The sequence below is a fragment of the Pipra filicauda genome, unplaced genomic scaffold, assembly GCF_003945595.2.
Source record: "Pipra filicauda isolate LSUMZ 115617 unplaced genomic scaffold, ASM394559v2 scaffold69_size3009148_pilon, whole genome shotgun sequence".
Taxonomy (NCBI): domain Eukaryota; kingdom Metazoa; phylum Chordata; class Aves; order Passeriformes; family Pipridae; genus Pipra; species Pipra filicauda.
The window spans coordinates 1,805,260-1,825,961 of NW_024104864.1; the positions used below are offsets into that span (position 1 = coordinate 1,805,260).

At 36.9% G+C, this 20,702-nt stretch overlaps 1 protein-coding gene across 5 annotated transcripts in view; it reads right to left on the reverse strand.

The window, feature by feature from the left end:
• SPAG17 (sperm associated antigen 17) overlaps nucleotides 1–20,702 on the reverse strand; it is a 97,214-nt gene that overhangs the window by 63,220 nt on the left and 13,292 nt on the right. For all 5 annotated transcript variants that reach the window (XM_039388933.1, XM_039388932.1, XM_039388931.1 and 2 more), the window contains exons 4-7: nucleotides 11,748–11,879; nucleotides 8,616–8,775; nucleotides 6,236–6,430; nucleotides 95–270 (exon numbers count right to left, since the gene is read on the reverse strand). In XM_039388933.1, the coding sequence (XP_039244867.1) occupies nucleotides 95–270; nucleotides 6,236–6,430; nucleotides 8,616–8,775; nucleotides 11,748–11,879 (663 nt within the window). The remainder of the gene's footprint in view (nucleotides 1–94; nucleotides 271–6,235; nucleotides 6,431–8,615; nucleotides 8,776–11,747; nucleotides 11,880–20,702) is intronic.

Below are 20,702 nucleotides of genomic sequence, written 5' to 3' on the forward strand. Positions count from 1 at the left end.
AACACTGAGATAAAACTCCTGGCATTTCCAAATTGTTCTTAAATGTTACAAAACCCAAAGTATGCCATGCATTGTGAAAAGAGAATGTACTGACCAGCATTTCCTTGTCAGACCAATCAGTGGGAAAGTCACTTTCCTTAACTAGGTGATGGAGCCTGGCAACATCATAGAGACTTGATCCATGCTTTCCACTGTTCAGAACTGGCTCCAGGTATTTCCAAAATGTTTCCAGGTCTTTGTTAGCTTCATCTTCCTTTATTTTCTCTGTTTCTACAACCAAAATTTATAAGTATTAGACAAATCATCATGGTACATCTCCCTTTTACATAAAGCACAAATCATATATTAGTCTTCTGTACTGCTGAAATACTCCCATCCTCAGAGTCTCAGCAAAACTCTGACACACAACTTTGGGATTAAAAAATTCCAGGACAATAAAATATCAGTAAAATATGGTAGTTCTTTCAGAAAAAAGAAGAAAGAAAAAAAAAAGGAACTCCGCCCCCCCAATTACACCCCTACATCTCTCCCCTCAAAGTAAACAGCAGCAGTGAATGTTTAAAACCTAGGAAATGTAAAACTCCCAGGTTGCACTTTTACAAAGCTGCCAGCACATATCTTGGTGAACCTGATCTTAAGTACAGGGTAAGCAAGCCTTATAATCACAATTTTATTGGTTTGGAAATTGGGGCAAAAGAAGATTAGTCACAGTATGACTATGAAGCAAGTCTAGAAGTTGTGTGGTTTCCATTTTTGCTCCATGGTAATGATCAATTTTTGACGATGCACTATCTACAGTGAAAAAAAAAGTTCTCTGTTAATGCCAACCTTACAATCACATTCTGGAATCTAAGATCAACCATACTTTGATAGTGTAATTTAATACGGACAATAAACCTGCAATGACTTGCTTTCATTTGGACTTTAGCCCTTCTAAAGCCTCAGTATGAAGGCTAAATACTTCACTTGTATAATTCCAGTGGCCCTGTGCATATGAAAGGGTACTAACAGTACTTGCCTTGGTAACTTCACAAAATGAAAGCCATTAGGGGATGAAAATACCTGGGAAGGAAACGAATATGAAAGCTGTGGTCCCTAATCCACGATTCTCATGTATTCATGCTAAGGATAATAGAAACTGTAACATAACTGCATTTACAGCTTAATGGCTTTCCTTCTAAAAGTTTCTTCATATATTATTGAAATTATGAACCACTATCTGTTTTGGAAACCATTTAACTATGAAATACTTGAACTAATGTCTTCTCCAAGGCATGATTAACTATACCTGTATCACTGCTGACAGATGTTTGTCTTAATATAAGACAATTATATGTCTTAATATAATCTTATGTTTGTCTTAATATAATCTTAAAAGCCTCAAAGACTCAATATATTTCTACTCAGCCTTCTCCAGGAATTCACTAACCTCACCTGTGGACAGTTCCTTCCTCCTACACTGCATTTTCCCCATTGCAATTTAAACTCTTAATTTTCTATCCTAGACTTTTACTAGTTTGAAGACTTTTATCATTCCTGCACTATATCATTCAGCCTTCTCAAACTTAAGGATAACAATTTTATTTTTTAACTCAATAGGAAAAATTTTACAGATCCTTAAAATTTTTGTTTACCATTGTTTGGAATTTTTCTGATTAGCACATATTTTTTACAAAGTCTTACCTCATCATTGATTTCTGTGGTAGGATTTTTTCAGGTATTTTTTAGAACATACTCTCCTTTTTAACCTGGAGATGGTATCCAGTTTTTAGGGGCATAGTGATATTGATGACTTACGTTCATTTGTGTCATTAGCATGACAGTTTATCTTCCAAATCCAGCCATGTGCTCCTTTGCCTTTCTTTGTAAATTAATTATTGATGTATAAGCATACTATATTGTCCATATTAAACAGAACAGTCAGTTTTTTCCAGATTATTATTTTCTATACTGTCAAGAATATTTTGCATTTGAATCACACCCCATTATTCCAATACCCATGGCAATATGGAATGGTCCCAGACTCAGCACCAAGTCCCTTAAGTCCACTCCATGCATCCCACTATTTGATAGTAAACTTTTAACAGTTACTCTACAAAGGCCAAGAATTTCGAATAATGCTGCACCTACTATACATTTACTTTCATCTAGACCTACCTTGCTCACTGTGGGCCATGTGATCCTTATTTAAATCCAAATATACAATACACACAACTACTGTGTCAGAAGGTCAGCACTTCATTTTATAAGGAAATTAAACTTGTCTGACATGATTTGTTCTTGAACAGCATACACTAGCTGTTACTCGTCTCATTTTTTTAAGTGGTTAAAAATTATTTCTTCCAGTATTTTTCCAGAAACAGAAATTAAGCAGATTACAGTGCCTTGGCTGTGTTCCTTTCCTTTCTTCCTCACAGCTCTTTTTCCACTCTCACTTGGTCTTTATGAGTTCTCAATTGTAAATGAGAGTGGCAGGCAGTTCTTTAAGTAGAATACAATTTGAGTTAATCTGAATCAGCTGATCTTACACTCAGTTATTTTAACTATTACTCCACAATTTAAAGTTGAATCTTTCTGCTATCAGCATTAATTGTGGTTAGTTGTAATCATCACCTGTTTGCAATGGTATTTGCAGTGACAACAGATTAGCCCTCCCACAACGCACATGACAGAAAGAGGTACAAAAAGCCCTCCCAAAACATTAACCACTGTCAGCCTTCTCAGGACCACCTCCTTACAGTTCTTTCTCTGTGTTGAGCAGCAGACAGATATTTTCCTTGGTACACCTCCTGCATTCCATTTTGTGTCTCAACATTTCCAGTTCTGTGCCAATCGGTTCATAATAAACATATATTCTCATTCCTATTGACCTGAACTATTTCTAATTCTTAAATGCTTCCTTATGCCTGAGGTCCACAAAGAATTCATGGTTTAGCCAAGCTGTTTTCTTACTATGCACCCTATCTTTTCTTAGTAATGAGAAAAACTTGCACTACTACCTGTAACACTACTTACACAAGATGCTGTCATCTATATTCACAATTTTCCCCCTTCAAAATATTTTATTTACAAGTTATCTATGTTTTCTAAAGATAAAGAATAACTTTGGAAATATTTGGGGAAACCTGCCCCTGCCCTCTCACTCCCCGCAGGTGTTGTAAATCAAATGAAAATAAAGCAACCATGCTTTTTGCCCTTTGCACTTTCAAGACCCAGTAAGACATTACCCTTACATTTTACGAATTCTAACAAAACTGTAAGAAGCTACAAATTATATTTTCCTCTCATTCTCTTCCCAGAGATAAGATTACTCAAAGAACAAGGTCAAACATGGCATTACTTCTGAGTCCATCCATTGGTCTGTGATTACCCAAGTCTCAAAGGCTATATCTACACAACTTGTGTTAGCTCACCTTGGCACCTTTGGGGACAGATTCCTTACTGCCCACGCAATCTAACATGCAGCATTTGCCATGGGGCAGTATGAATATGTCAGTTAGTTAACACAAAAGGGATAGAAAGAACAGCATGCTCAGACAACTTCACCCTTCACAACACTCATAAGTAAATGGTTTGTATTCATCAGTGGTCAGAATGGCAGTGAGTCACACCATCCCAGTCTTCAGCCTTCCAACATAATCAACCTTCATAACCCCCTCTCCTGGCCAATACACTTTGCAGGATGCAGTTCCTCTTATTTACTGGGCTGTTTATGCCATCTCAACAGTGTCAGAATCCATCACAAAGAATTTTTCAGCACCACAGAGGACGTCAATATGCACAGTTATAACTGGAAAACATTAGTCGAAAAACACATGTATGAACAATTAGAGCTACCAACTCAGTTTTTTCACTTGCTTATCACAAGACTCAGACTTGGATTTAAAATAATTCAGGTCAGAGGGACCTCAATCTCCTGCTCAAAACACGGTCAACAGGAAACCCAGACAACAGGCTCAGTCTTGAAAACCTCTAGAGATCCCACAACCTCTACAGGCAACCCATTGCAATGCTTGACTACCTCTGGGGTAAACTCCTGAGCTTCCACACCCCCACTTATATCTTGCCAGAGCCTTCCATTCCAATTACAGAATTATTTATACTGAAAGGAACCTGTGGGGGTCATCTGGTACAATGTCTCTGCTCAAATAGGTTCAACTAGAGCAGACTCTCCAGGCCATGTCCAGATGGCTATTGAGTACTTCCAAGAATGAAAACTCCACAACTTCTCTGGGCAATCTGTGACAGCATTCAGTCACCTTCACAGTAAACAAGTGTTTCCTCATCCTCAGGTAAAATTTCCTGTGTTTTAGTTTTTGCCATTGCCTCTTGTCTTGTCACTGACCACCATGGAAAAGAGCCTGGCTTCCTTATCTTTGCACACTTCCTTCAGGCATCTTCTCCAGAGTAAACATTCCCAGGCTCCAGTCCCTTGAACATATTTGTGGTTGTTTGATGCACTCTCTCCAGTAGCTCCATACCTCTCCTGTACTGAGGAACCCAGAACTGGACACAGAACTCCAGGTTTTATACTCACCAGTGCTGAGTATAAAAGAAGGTTCAAATCCCTTCACCTGATGCAGCTCTGATACCATTCTCCTTGTTTGCTAGAAAGGCACAGTTCTGGCTCACATTCAGCTTAGTGCCACCATCTCTGCAGAGTTGCTTTCCAGCCAGTCAGCCCCCACCACAAACTGGTGCAGGCAGTTATTCCTTCCCAGGTGCAGGACTTTGCCCTTGTTGAATTTTATGCCAGCCCATTTTTTCATCCTGTCACGGTCCCTCTGAACAACAGTACATCCCCATGCTGTTTCAGCCACTCCTCCCAGTTTTGTATCATGAGAATACTTGCTGAGGGAATTTTTCTGATCATTAATGAAGATGTTGAGCAGGACTCATACCACCGATCCCCTCTGATGCCCTCTGGGCCAGGACATTCAGCCAGTTTTCAGTCCAATTCAGTGTTTGCTTATCCAGCTTCTTTCTAAGGAGACAGTGCCAAAGGTCTTACTGAAGTCAGGACAGACAATATTCACTGCTCTCTCCTCATCTATCGAGACAGTCATATTGCCATAGAAGGTTATCAGGTTGGTTAAGAATGATTTCCATTAGTAAATCCATGCCAACTGACCAACTTCTTGTCCTTCAAGTGCCTGGAAATTGTTTCCAGGCTTAGCTGTTCCATCATCTTCCCAGATACTGAGAAGAGTCTGAGTGGCCTTTAGATTCCTGAGTCCTCCTTCCTACCATTTTTGAAGATGGGAGTGACACTTGCTTTCCTTCAGTCCTCAGGCACCTTTTCCAACTGCCATGTTTGTTCAAAAGTAATTGACAGTGGCCTTGCAGTGACATCACAGCCAGCTCCTCAGTAAGCCTGAGTGCATCCCATCAGGTCCCATGGACTTACATATGTCCAGTTTGCTTAAATAATCCCTGACCTGATCGCCTTCCACCATCTTGTGGTGGAAAATCTTGTTCCAGATTTTCCCCTGTTTTTGGAGCCTGGAATTTTAAAAGGCCATTCATGATCACAACCACTTTTTTTTCTTCCAAAGTCCTTTAGCCACTCCTCATAGGGTGGCTGTTTTCTGGACTCAGTAGAGTTTACTAGTATCTTTCTTGTACTGCAGAGCCCAAAACTCTGTTCTCACGAGAGCCGAGTAACAGGGAATAAGCACTTCCCTTAACCTACAGGCTATGTTACTGCAGCTCAGTATGGTTGGACATCACTGGTGACACATATTTGGCTGGCTGTTTACCAGGATTCCAGCTCAAGAGAGGTGTTACAGCCTGGGGACAGCTGAGGAAAATTACAGAGCGTTATTCTGTGGCATATTCTTCTGTGGCTGGGAACACAGTTCCAAAGTAGCCAGTTGTGTACTTTCCTTGAAATTACCAAATGAGCCAAGATTTCTTAGCAATGCACCTTCCTAATGATTCAGAGAAGTACACATTTGATAAAATGTTCTTTGGTGGCTGCTGGAGAAAACTATGGCTGCAAACACTGCCTACTTAGCCAGTCCCTCTTTCTGCTGTCCAGTTTTTGCACTGGTAAACCATTTGGTTTGGTGACCAATCAAAGGCAATACCATTTTGGCACTTGTAAACACAGCTGCTCACCATTAGCAAGCACAAACACAAGGCACAGAGAGGGAGAAAAACACAGCTCGAACAGTCTTTCCTTGGATATAAAACTATCTCCTTTCTATACAATTTTTTTTTATGACCAGATTACCTTCAGATGAAATTAAAGGCTCTCTTTGAAGTGTAGTTTCTTCCAAGTGTATCTGCAATGGCTTGTAATTCTCAGAAGAAATTTGAATTACACTTGAAATGTTAATTCCAAGCTCAGCCATTACAGGTAACAGCTGAAGGTTGTGGAAATCCAAAATTATAAAGTAATGATGGGCACCATCATCTGGTTCATCATCTGTTCAAAATACAAAAAAACCAGATTAGAGCAAGGCCATTCAACAGCTAAACAAAATTAATTTTTTTCTTGACTATACAGAGTAATGCAAATGAAGATCAGTTCTTTTATAACTTCATTGGGAAAATTACATATAAGTTCAAAAACATTATGTGCATTAGACTGAAGTCTTCTGCACCAAACCATCTAGAACACAGCAGGAAGAATACAAGTCAGAAATAATAATTGTTTGGAGAAGCACCAGGAGAAAAACTGGAGAAGCTGATTATAATCAGAATGTCGTAGCAGCATTTCTGTAATCGCTTCTCTCTAAGGAGTTTAGTGTCAGGACATACTCACATGCTCTAATGGTAGTTTAAGCTATCCTATTTCATCCTGTATAAAACTGGCACACACAGACTAAGTTACTGTGTCTTAAATGAGCAATTACATGAGTCAAAATAATTTCAAAGGATTAGCCGCAGGTATGAGCTGACTCACTGCTGACTGTTCCCTGCTCAACAGGTTCATGTTTACTAGGTGTGCTTCCTGTCAAAATCCTCATCAGCTGGTAATACTAGCTCACAATAGTCCTTTTAGCTGTCGAGGGGCATATCTAAATTCATCTTAGAGTGCAGATGAGAAGTTTCATTGAGTGCCTGCTCTGTTTGGGCTTATTAGTTATGTAGAAATATGCACAGCAACATTTCACTACCAAAGCAAAAGGTTAAGCATTACATAAGTAAAAATGAGCCCTCTAGAAGCTTGACTCTAGTCTAAGTTTATTGTATAGTTTCCCTTTGTGGTCTATGGAGAAATATAGGTATTAAGATAAGTACCAGAAGATTTCATTCATCCAGTATGGTTATTTATTTTAAGTCATTAGAAAATGCCTGCTGAAGGTCCTGTATCTCTTCATTGATTCTGAAACACGTACAGTTAGTGCAGGCTATCCTGCACTAGAAACCAAATGCAGTTTTATATTCTCTTTAGCATTAAGATTCTTTCTTATGCCTACTAATACATCACACATTTAAGTCCTTTAGCCACTCCTCAGCTCATGGGACTCATGCATCCAAGGGAGAAAAAAGGGTAGCCTAGCACTAACATCTGCCTGTACTCAGGTTTATAGCCAGGACTGTGCAAATGCCGCTACCACATGGAGCAGCAGACTCTCTGTTGGTTGCAACATTAGATAAATATAAAAGAACACACAAATTTGGAGAAAGACTGACTGAGGAAGCAGCCACCACAGTCCAGCACATATGGCAAAGCAAAACTCAAACCCAGAAGAAAACTAGCCCATTATATACCTGCTAGCACTGAAACTGAAGTATGTAATTTGATGTCTCAGTTACTGCAGGAAGAAAAGGCATGAGCACATACAATTACTGAATATTAATAATTTCTAACAAAAAACCCAGACGTCTGCCCAGTCACTTACATAGATACAAAAATTCCAATGCATACATGCTGAAGACCGCATGCCATTCAAAAATTATAATTATGATTAAGCTAATAATCATGACAAGCGGATAATAATCAGTCAGTTCTTATTGTCACTGACTAGTCCATACTTAAAAGAGGAAAGACATCAATGCAAGTAATCTCTAGACTACTCAAAAGCAGAAATATTTAATTTCAAAAAGGTGATAATGTATTAGGAATGAATGATAAAATGACTGTTAGCTACCAAAACTACCAGATACAGACTGTCTTTGAGTTCAAGGCATGGTTGTTTTTTTTTCTTTTTCTTGATACAGCTATATTAAAACAAATATAAAGAGGGGAGATTTAGACTGGATATTACAAAAAATTTCTTCATTGACAGGGTTTTCAACTCTGTCGGTCTGTTATATTTTATAATACAAGGAGAAAGCCACCTCTGGATACTGCTACATCTACTTATTCTGAAATCTTTCTCCAAGAAAGGTTTTCTGTAGGACTTGTTTAGCTACTTTCTTTGGGTGTTATATATGCTAAAACACTTTGATATTGACATGTTACATGTATCTTATCTAAGTTTTATTTCTTGGATTGCACAATCTATCCTAACACTGAGCAAAACACAGTGCCCTCTTCAAATATGAAGCAGCAATGTTTTGATATTGGCAAATAGATCTTGAGTTTTAAACGTGGACAAAACGAAGTACTCCAAAGCTAGGTTGCAAGACTTCTAGTAAGTTCACCTACATTTTTTACATACCAATGTATTGGTCTTTCTCTTCCACTTCTCCATGTCGTTGTTTCAATTTGGTGTCCTTTTTAGCAGGGGCTGGGGCTGCTGACTTTTTTCCTTTACTTTCTTTTTCAGCTGCTTTGTCAGGAGGTTTAGCTTTTTCTTTTTCTTTTTGTTGCTGTTCTGCCTGACAAGATGAATAAACAAAGTTGTCATTGTAGCCTTTGCGCAGAACAAAGGTCAGACTGTTGTAAAACTTCAGTGATTCAATTTTTTTATTGTAATACTTTTCCCCCTTAGCCACTATAACATTGACGTGGTGAAGCCGTCTTGAACATCCTGCTTTATGCTGCTCAAACACAACATTTAGTTTATTATATTCTTACTCAATCATAGTACTAAGACTTCACATTAAAAAGGAACTGCAAGAGCTAGTCAGACATTATACCTGCCAAACTAACAAAATGCATACGGGTAAAAAGACGAGTAAAGAATCACTGTGCTTTAGTTACTGCCAATACAGCACTTGCACCAGCCAGAACCTTTCCTTGGACTTAAGGGAAATAAGGCAAAAATTCAGTATCTGTTAAGTCTTTAACATATCTGTTACCACTCTTGAGTATGGTACCAGCACTATTTTTATTTGATGTAAATATCTGTCTACTATGAACTAGAACCAAGAGTCTTGTGCTCATTTCACACAGGATATTATTCAGCCATTCTCATTATTTTCAAACAAAAACATCTACATTAAGCTCTGCTTGGTAATTTAAGAGTAGAGGATGAAATAAAAGATTTTGTAAGTATCCCTGAGCCTCACACTATAAATCCATAAAGTCCAGAGTCAGTCTAAAATTAAATTAATCCAAAACATATTAAGGTAAAGTGAGATGTTATAGAGCAAGAAAGCCTCCACTTTATTTTTACCCAGCAGAAGTACTACGTCCAGCTATGCAAAAATGACATTTCAGAATTATAAAGCTAAATTAAATAAAATAAAAATGTATTAACTTAACTTACAGTTACAATCCTGCTGGTGTCACTTTAGTGGCTACTAAAGCAATGAGAAAAGCCTTTCATGCAAATGAGAAAGGGCAGTTTACACAGTTGTTTTCCCTAGATCCAGATGAAAAGCAGACTTTCAAGCTGTGGATTTTGTATTTACTTCAAATTCAAAATCAAAGTAGAAAATATTTTCCTGCTTTTCCCTTCCTTCATGCATTCCCCTTCTGTAAAATTTACAAATGCCTTCGACAGATTCTTGAAACTATTTGCACTGTGAAATGAAGGATTTGGAGGCTTTCATTATTTTCCTTCAAATTTGTTCCACTTCGGACATTTCAAACAAAAAAATTTTGATAGTACTTCTTTGAACTCTAAGCTGATGAACACACCAAACAGAAGATATGATCATCAGGCCATAATCAACTTCATCTATTGCATCTGCATAATTTTAAATCATCCTCAAATAAGCAGAGACATTTCTGGACTTGCCAAGATTCTAACCAAGAATATCACTTGACCAGGGAAATAAAATTAGAGTTACAAGACTAATCTTGCCAAATCAAAGCTAAAGACTCCATTTTAATATTGAAGTGCCCAATCTTTAAACTTAAAATTTTTGTTTTAAAGTTTACTTATCAGAATTGACTAGTATCGAAGAGAAAAGCCATTTTTTCTTGATTCACTATAAATAATCTGCTCTATAGCTTCAGCCTCTCAATTTCTCTTCAGATTGAAAAGACACTATCTTCTCATACTATTCATATATTTATGTGTCTTATGTTACCATTTCCTAATCCATAGTCTTCTGCGGGAACAGGACACAATTCTCATTTAATCATCTAGCATTTAATGTTCTTGTGGTTGTGTGCTATACTTCATCCACCAACTATTCCCACAAACAGAATTGTTGATAAAAAAATTTACAGACTTTTCAAGTATACAAAATCCATTAAACTGCTTTCTTCTTGTGTCTTTTACATGCACAGACTGTTCAGGTCTCCATGTCATCTCACTTTACACTATAGTTCTTGATAATTAACAGGGTAAACTTACTGCAGCAATTATACAGCTCTCTGATAATGGTGTTCAGTTGCATGAATGTTTGCTCGAAAAGGACTGTATTGAAACCAACTGTTCAGTAAGTTGTTGAAAGGTACCACTGACAACTTTAAAAGATATTAAAAGGCAATTAGAGGTCTGATCTGTGATTCTGTGCAAGCTTGGTGAAATTCCTCCTAGAACACATAAGCAATTTGACTGAGGCAATCTTGGAGCTAGTGATGATCTTGGAGGACATATGGAAGCAAGTTTTGGGAACACTGGAAAATGTGGTACTCAGTTCTGAGAAGCAGATTTCAAAATATGTAGTATTATGAGAGAGTTCAAAGGAGAGGAACATGCATAATCAAAAACTAGAAACCACGACATATATTTGAGTTTGTTCAGTTAAATACGTAATAGATTTCCATGGAAGGCAGGGTAAGAACTGTTGCCCCCATATCCAGCGAGCAGTGAAGCAGTAAAAGGTTTAAACAAGACTATGGTTGATAAGACCAGAAACCTTTTCCAAACAAGTCCCTTGCAGACATAGTTCAGCAGTAATTACTGAAAAGCAAAGCACAGCAGTGGAAAGTTTTAAGAAAAGGTTCACAAATATATGCCAGGAATAGTTTATGAAAATATTATTCTGCCTTAGTGCCAGAGGAGGGAAGAGATAACTTCTCCAAATTCCCTTCAGAGAGGAGATTCTTAACAATAACTTCTTCATAGTGCTTCTATCCTAGATACTTCTCAAGTAACAACCTCTCCTACCTTTACTTCAGGAGAGATATATTCAAGTGAAGCCAGTTTGTAGCTATATTTTCTATTGGACCTAAGACTCAGCTAAGCCATTACTAGCTCTCATTCTAGCAAAGAGTTCTTGCATAGTATTTTTACTTTCTCTTTTTTTTGCACTTTCTCACTAGCATTTGAGTAATTGACAGCTTCATCCACAAAATCTAACTAACTTAAAAAGATATTTCTAGTCACATTTCTCTTCAATTACAGTTCTATGAAGTCAAACATGAGAAGAAAGCTGAATTTATGGAAGCAACACTAGAAGTGTCTTCAAAAACTTAATTAAGCATCCTCCCCTAAGGCATTCTGATGTACCTTCTTTTCAGCTTCTCTTCTCTGAAGGTCCTTCTGTTTGAGACAAAGCAGTTGAAATTTCAACAGCTTTCCAGTTAGTGTAACAGGAATTTCTGCACCCCCATCCAGAATGGCTTTGGCTAATTCTATTACCTGCAGAGGGAAAAAACAAACAAACACAACAAAACTATTGCTCCATTTGACACACACTTTGAATGATGAAATGAAATACACACATTGTACAACCTGTGGGTCAAAACAGCCACACTTCCAGGAAAACAATGTATCAGTAAGATGCACAGCTATTCTTTGGTTCTGAAGACCTCAAATGAAGTCCTATCAGCTATAGTGTGAGATAAAACTAGAATAGAAAATACTTCCGTAATTTATGCAAAAATCAATAGACACAGAATTCTCACAGGAAAATGTACATTTTTTTAGATTTTAAACAAAGAAGCAACATTGAGCAACTACTTATTATAAAGTAATAAATTAAAAATCACGTAACAGCAGATCAAGGGGAATAGTTTGGAGTACTGTTTACAAAGTGACTAGTGTCTGAGGCACTAGCTCTGAATGAAAGATAAAAACTTCTTGAAGGGAATTTGAGAGGGTCTGTCTTGGTAAAAACACACCCCCTCCCTGTGTAATTCTGATTCTGTTGGTATGCAGCCTAATTGGGGTGAAATAAGGCTATTGAATTTTCTTAGGGCGATGACAGCAGCGGGAACATACAGCTGCATTGTCCAGATGTGTGGCATTGACAGGCTGTTTTATGACTATGTTTTTTACAGCTTGTTTCCACTAAATTTCATACAACTCACTAACATCTGGGCCGTTTTCCTTGGAGCCTCATAACCACTTTATTTACTGCGAAAAAAATAAAATAACATAAAAATACCATAAAAAGTTGTTATATGTTTCTTTTCACTTGTGTTGTCCCTGTAATAAAGTTCACCTATGTAGGAAGCGCTGTTGAGGAATAATATAACCATAATATTTTCCTACTTTTGTTTTTAAGCAACCATCAGCTTTATTTATAACCATGGGCTGAATTAGGTGTTACTCAAATGTTCTGACATGTTTCTCTTTTCCCCTCTTGGAGCAATTACAGTTGGGCACATATGGTGTCAATTTTGCTTGCTAATATTCAGACAATGAAGGTGCACACTGCATGTCACTGAACTGTGTCTTGTCTAATGCAAACACCACCATTAGCTTTGAGCTTTCATAGCTCCTTGCCTAGTTTAGAAATTCTCACTTCTCAAGTAAAACCTAGGTAAGCAAACATAGCCACTAAAAATGCTTCTCTGAATAAAACAAAGCCAAAATGGAATCCAGATTATTATACACTGAATTATTGTTTTATACAAATGAAAGTACAGAAAAAGAAATATCTTAAAATTCTGATTTTTTTCCTGAATCGTGTAACAGGGAGACAAACCAAATCATATGCATTTAAAAATCCTTCCAAAACAATCCTTTCCCTCCACCACAAATAAACCTGATTATCTCCTTAACATACACAAAAGAAGATACGTCATGATTAAGATCAGTTTTGCTCTACTGTTTCATATTCAAAGTAAGACTACTTACTGGCTACTATCTCAACAAGTCAACCATAGAAGGCTTCTGAAAAGATACCCACCGACTTCAGAGTCACAGCAGAAAATCAAGGATTTCTTAAGAACAAGACTTTAAAAATCTCACAGACTGTAGGCACACTAGAAACTACTAGTCATTCCAACAAAAAAATAGTCACTCAGAGCTAGCCACACAAATCTGTGCTCTGAAAGAAAGACACTTTGAGGAAATATCATAGCAATTTCCTTCAGAGAGAAAAATTCTCATATAGGGGTTTTTTTCTGCAGAATTGATGTTAACAGCCTATGGAAAGTGATGCTTCTCAATGGCTAATGTAGTTGAGTTGCACATTTCTTGAAACACAATAGAGGGGAAATGGAGGGATTCTGGAAGGATTCTTGAAAGTGTATATATAGTAACCCATCTCGATGGCAGTTGCTGATTTATTGTTCATGGAAGAAAAAAGCGCTTAGATTCTTAAAATACATTCTTCATGAGAAGCTCAAAGCATTTTACCAGTCAAAAGCAATGCATCATGATTATTCCTATTTTGTAGTTAGAGAATGCAGAAGAGACTTGACCAAGCCCTGCAGTGAGCTGGACAACTCCTGAGGGGGTAAGAAGGACGAATTTTCTTATGTGAGCTGGTAGAGAAGTATAAACCAAACTATTTAACAGAAGTACATCCCACGATTGTGGACAGAGGTCAGACAAAGAAGACAAAGAAAAAATCAGCACAATACATTTGGCAATACAAAGAAAGCAAATAGTTTTTCATACAGAAATGTAAAATCTGCTTTTAGATATGGAAATTAAAAACAGTCCTTCATTACTGCAAAAGACAGAACATAGATCAATCCATGCATGGCAGATAAAAGAAATTAAATTTATTACACATCCATATTTACTTCATCTATGGTCCTCTGAGTTATGCAGGCACCTGGCATAAACGTTAAGAATCTATAGAGCCTTAATTAAAAAAAAAAAAAAAGCTGAGGACAAGGATTTGGTAGGAATACAGAAAGAAGTTTTTTGGATACTATGAAGTGGATTCATTACAGATTGGCTATACTTCATCCCACCAGTGATGACGTTTTTCTTACGTGATTAACCATGGAAACTTGGATGGACAAACTTAGTTAGGTAGGGCCTCTTTTCCTTTAAAGGAAGAGGAAACTTAGCATTCCTCACACAGCAGGGGTCACATTGGTGAAGTGCAGAAAGGCTTCAGTGATGCAGTATTTGATCTCGTATGGTGGCAGAATGAACCACGCAGAGATTTAGCTGCCTGGTGCAAAGGGCATGTATTTCAAGCCACTCAAACACCACATGAGTGCTTGTAAGTAACACTATACTACTGGCAGATGTCAGCGCCATTGAGAGAGGAGATAGGTCTTACAAGTTAGGGAAACATTTAAAGCCAGAGTCCTTATGTTATCTTTCTTTGAAATACCTCTTTTTCAATATACAGAACCATTGTGGCTGCTAAATCATAATCGGAAAATCTTTCAAAAGGATAAATTACATTATTAACTTTCACAGCTTTACTACTACCTGGAAGCAGTAGCACTGCTTGCTATGGACAGTGGTCAGCCAACTTCATAGTGTAGCTTACTCACACCCAGGGTGAGTTTTCTAAAGCCCTGTCTTCCCTCTGGTTCTCGAATCTGTGTGATATTCAGACTATCACATATATCTATTCCCAAAGAAATATAATAGTTCCTAGAAGAACTCCTCAGTAGGTAAAATCCTTAGCAGCTGACACAGTTTAAGTAAATTTGAAGCAAGATCGTCATCTGTCAAGAGGCTATATGGATTACACAACCAAGTTGTTAGTTACTGTTCAGATGTACTTTCCTGAACAAAGTAATAAAAACGGGGGGAAAAAAGCTATCTTCACTTATTACAATCTGCCATAAGTAACATGAATCCTTCATAAGCAACTTTCAAGATGAACTAGGGAAAAAAAAAAACAATAATTTTTTTTGTCCAAAGAAGATTTCTTTACACATACTACTAAATATTTCTGAATCTGCCGATGTCGTTTCATTGACTACAGCATACTACAATCAATCATTCTGAAAGAATACAAGGAAGGATCTGAGCTAACTGAAACAACTTTTTTTCAGATCACACCTACACCGTGTTGAAAGCCAAATCAGTTTCTACTATCAAACCACTCACCTAATTTCATTTTATCCCTCAGAAGCTCTTCCCACCTATGATGTCAAAAGGTCACTTGCTTAGTCGTCATCCTTCACTGGTGAATTAATGACTCTCAATTCACACAGAGCTTAAGGACTCACATAAATCAGTAAATCAATTGCATATCTGAACAGACTGTAAAACTTTAGCTAAGCCAGTTGAATAATCTTTGTTACTCAATGCAGATTATATCAATATGTACTCTAGAGAATGAAAAAAATTAAAGTGGATTTGATGACTCCTTCTACCCCTCAGAGTCCTTTTCCAATAAACCCACTAAAATTAAGCAATACTGAGCAAATATGAATGCTGTTCATGTACTAAATATCTGCCTTTCTATTGTGAGAATAATTCTCAGAGCAGCAGCAATGGCTGCTTGTACTCTCGAAAAATAACTTGTGATTCGTATGAGTGAGTCTGTTTTTTGCCAAAACACAACACAGCTTGATCTGGTTAGCAGAAACCTATTAGAAATATCCCTTGTAAGAAGGTCTGTTCTTTAAACCTCTCTCTACAGAAAATGTGCAACCTGAGGGGGTATCTTAACTGTTTTAAGCTCAGCAGTGCAGAATGAGAACTTCTCATATGTGTACAGTGTTCTGTTTCTTAGTGTTACTCAGTGCTGCTTATGTTTCTGTGTTAGTACCTAAACAATGTTTTAAGGGAGATATAAATGGTGAAATAACCTAATTTAAGTAAAAATGAGAAAATACATTACATAAAAATTCAGATGACTTTTCACCTTGTCTTTATTACAGGAGCTTTCATCATCTATGATATGACACCTACCTACCATGGTGTCGCCTTCCTGACCACTAACTGCTACCAAAAAACCAAACTACTTTAAGGGAAGTAAAGATACAATACAAATATCCAGTGATTTGAAAGATCAGGCATTAGCATTGCTATTTCAGGAAGGAGGAGTTTTATGCATAGGGAAGGTTTTCTCATGCAACCTTCAGATATCTCGGTTCTTTTAACACTCTGATTGGGTGGCAATAGTTGAAATGGCATTTAAGTGATTTCTGAAGAACTCCTACAGAACCTAGACATTTTTAAAAAGAGAAAACAGGCCTGTCTGCTGTGATCAGACAGATGTGATCTGCTCAGATGGAAAGATACATTGCTATGATCAAATACTGAAATGTTTACATTTCAGTGGTATGAATCTGCCCAGCAAATCTTTCCATTATGGAGTAGAATATTTTATGCTTCTGGGAAGTAAATTGTCTCCAGTAATTTCAGCCAACTGAATCCACACAATGAACACTACAAAGCTAAAGGATTTAGTCATGCTTCTCTAACATTGCATCTGGCTAGGAAGAGAACCCAATCAGAGGCGGAACAAAAAGATTTAGGAAGCAAAGTTACCTCATTAACCCTTGTGCTGGCAGGACTCATCCAGCTACATCTTGCCAGAGCTTTCTAAGCCCCTTGGAACCTCAGAATTCTCGGGTCAGCAAGACCCAATGGCCTTGTGGGCTTGGCACCACAAACTAGGCAGGATCTTTACACCTTGGTTTAGCTTTGCAAGAGGGCTTTGGGCTTTTTTTTTATTTCTTTTTTGTTTGTTTGTTTGCTTGTTTTTTATTTGGTGACAAAGGATTCTTGAAAAATATTTCATACTCTCTATTGTCCTTAATGAACCAATTACAGTCATCTGAAAACTCTGAAGGCAACAAAACAGCGGACAGCATTTCCTTTGGCTCCTTCAGAGGATTCCTCTACCACTTCAAGGACGACATTCTTACAGACATAAATGCTGTTTGCTCTAGTTACAGAGACATTTCAAAAAAACCTGCATAGAAAAAGCAGAAAATCTTATACCAAGTTGCATGTATGCAGGAAATCTTGCAAACTAGGAAGCAAAACCAAGATCTCACCAATATTCTAAAGTAAGTTTTAAATAGGTAGATGAATTGCAAAAGGTATCAATTTTCTCTCCTAGAAAATAAATCACCAACAATTTGAGCTTTATGAATGTCCTCAAGCCAAATAATTACATCTAACAGTAGTAAAATAATAATGTATGTTTCTAGAATCCTAGAATTAAGAGTCACTATTTTGAAATGAAATTATTAACATGTCAGTTGTCTCATGTAAATAATAGAACCTGACCTCTCAGATTTTAGGAAATGGAAAATTAGAAGACACAGACTGTTTTCCTGCCAGAGCTCAAGCCTTTCCCTCCCCCAGTTTTAGCATTTAGAAATCCTGTACTTCTTAACATGGCACATTGATCCCGGAAAGGAATACTGAACTGGAGATACGTTAGAAAATGATTCCAAACAACTACAGTCTATAGGACTGACTGGTTCGAGCAACAACAGCTCAGTCTCACGGAACAAATAAATCCAAATGGAAGGCATATAATTTGATAACTCAAAGGACTACACAGGTCTCTTGATCACGCAGAGGCATCAGATGCTCTGACAATGGCAAAGGCTGATGTAAAGACATGCTAAACCTAAGCTAACAAATTTTTTCCTTAACATCCTTTTAAGTAATACTTGGACCCAGGAGGCAGAGTACTAAACCCTCCTCAGGAGACAAGACACTGAGTATCTCAGGTAAATGTACCACCTCATGCAGCGGGATCGTACTATATTCTGTACTCCAAACTGGCAGAAGCTTGGTAAGAGATAGAAAAGAGCTGAAAACAGATAAGTAGATAATGCCCACAGCAGGATTGAGAGTCCCTTACCCTTCCCTGAAGCCAGTACCTCCCTAAAAGGCATATTCATTTAACAACAATTCCCAAGTGTTTCTTGAGCTTTAAACCTCTGCATATCCTGCCAAGTCCTTCTGCAATAAAATTCTCTTAACTTGCATCCACACAATGTCACTTGACAAAGGCTGACTGGAGAACTGCTCCATTTTATTATGGCATTTAAGAGTGCAGTATTTATTTTGCTTTGTATGGGAAAGAAAAATAAATCTTTCTATCCTTCTGACCATTCAGCATGGCTGTCCAAGCTGTTTTTACTGTCAAACCCTTTCATGAAAACAACGGCACCAGATAAGTTTTGGCTCCCGAGTTTTTCCATTTTATAGCTTTTAAAATTAATTTCATTCTAATGGAATGAAAGCAAAATCTTTCTAACTTGTATTACAAAATAGAATTCTATTGACACACGAACTGACAAGGTTTGGTTTTAAAATTACTATCTGTACTTTTGAGAAAGCCTAATCTTTCTGATGGTGGTGTGTCAAAACCTATACACTTCCACAAATATAAGCCATTTTTAATTATATGTTTCCACAAGAAACCAAAAGGCTTCCTTAGAAACACTCCTGTCTAGCATTATTTTTCAAACCTTTTTCTTCAGTGACACATATCCTGGTTACTACTGAGTTTGCTCTTCTTCAGATGCCAAACAACTCACAAGAGCTTGTACTTGGGTGAAAACATTCCTTGCCACATGCAGTGGGTTGACCCTGGCTGGACTAGTAGACCTGGACAACATAATCAAAGTATTAAAACAGGTAGCTGGGGAGCTCTTTGGATTTTGAATACTGACTTTAACCAAATCCTGGAGAACAAGGGCAGTTTTAAAGTAAGTAAAAGCAAACATCACACCGACACTTAAAAAAGGGAAGTTAGAATAACATATGTACTGGCAACGTAATGCTGACCATTGCAGAACAACAGAGGAGATGTTTCCTTAATGTCCTAATGGACGATTCAATAAACAATAAATAAAAGGAGAGTAAAATAATTATCAATTCAATTATTTTCTTTTGGGGAAAAAAATAAGGTGGCCTTTTCACAAAGAGAATAGCTTTCCATGGCAAGACTGCAATTCTATTTTAAACAGGAAATATGATAAAGCAGAACTTCCTAAATATTCTTTGAATATTGATGTAGAAAATGGTGACAAAGATTAAAACTTATTAACTGACAGATCTAAAAATGCAATTACAAAGAGTCATCATCCGGCAGGTGAGCTTCTTGCGGGGTTAGAAGCATACAACATACTGAGAATATTTAAAAGTTTGTCAGTGATCTGGGAAATGTTATAACCTCTTCAAGTATAAAATCTCCAAAAGATATAATAACCATGGGAGATATACAGAATGTAGCAGAAAACTCATTCATACAAAGAAATCTGGTTAGTGTAGTTAGTATAGTGCAAAACGTAGTATGATTAGGTTTTGTTAAATTACAAGGCTTGAATCTCAGAAGAAAGAAAACAGGCTAAATTTGCAGGTTGGAGCACCTGTAAACCAGTAACTTTGTGAAGGACTCATTGGTCAAGGATGAGCCTATTGATCCAAAACTAGCTCTGCAAGGCAGCAGCCAAGATAACTTATGCAATCTTCAGATTTGTATACAGTGATATATTAAACAGGAAGCAATCCATTATGTTATGCTTGTATTTGATTGTATTTGACATGTATTCAACAAAAACATGAAGTCCATTGGGTGTCCACAATTAAATAAAAATAGTGACTTGTAAATGTCTGTTAGAGAAGATTCACATATTTAAGAATTGAAAAAAAAAAACCAAAGAAATTTATTACACATTGTTAAATAAGGAGAAAAAGTTAAGGGAAAATTTGAACACAATCTCAAAGCTTCAACACAGAGAATGGAAGATTAATTGCAAGATTTTATTTAATTTAGAAAACATGGCTAGAAGTCATCCATTAAAAAATAAATTTTCAGTGATATTAAAAGTATATTTTATCAAGAAAGATCTTCCTGATAAACAAATTAAATCATACCATATTCTCAGCTGTTTTCAACCATTTAGAAAAAAACATCCAATCTTGATTTAAAAAATTTCAATACACAGATAATTTTTGACAAAAAATACTGTGACCCGTGCTATGGGTCAAGGTAGTCTCTTCTGCCAATCAAATCTATCTATCTACTAATTTCACAGAACATAAAAGAAATTGGTGACAGTAACGCTGGTAAGAAATCCAACTCTTGGGTTACAGTGTTTAGAAATTTTGTCAGTAGCCTTTCTCACTCAAAAAGAAAAATCAAAACAGTTTAGTGATCTTATTTTGTGCATATATATATATATACATACATACATATATTTAATTTTGTAGTATTCACTATGGTCTCTTGAAAAATCAGATTAGATTTATACTTGAAAAACAAGTCTGAAGTTTTACACCTAACCATAAAAGTTACCTCTCAGAGAAATGACATAATTCTTGTAAGGCAGAACA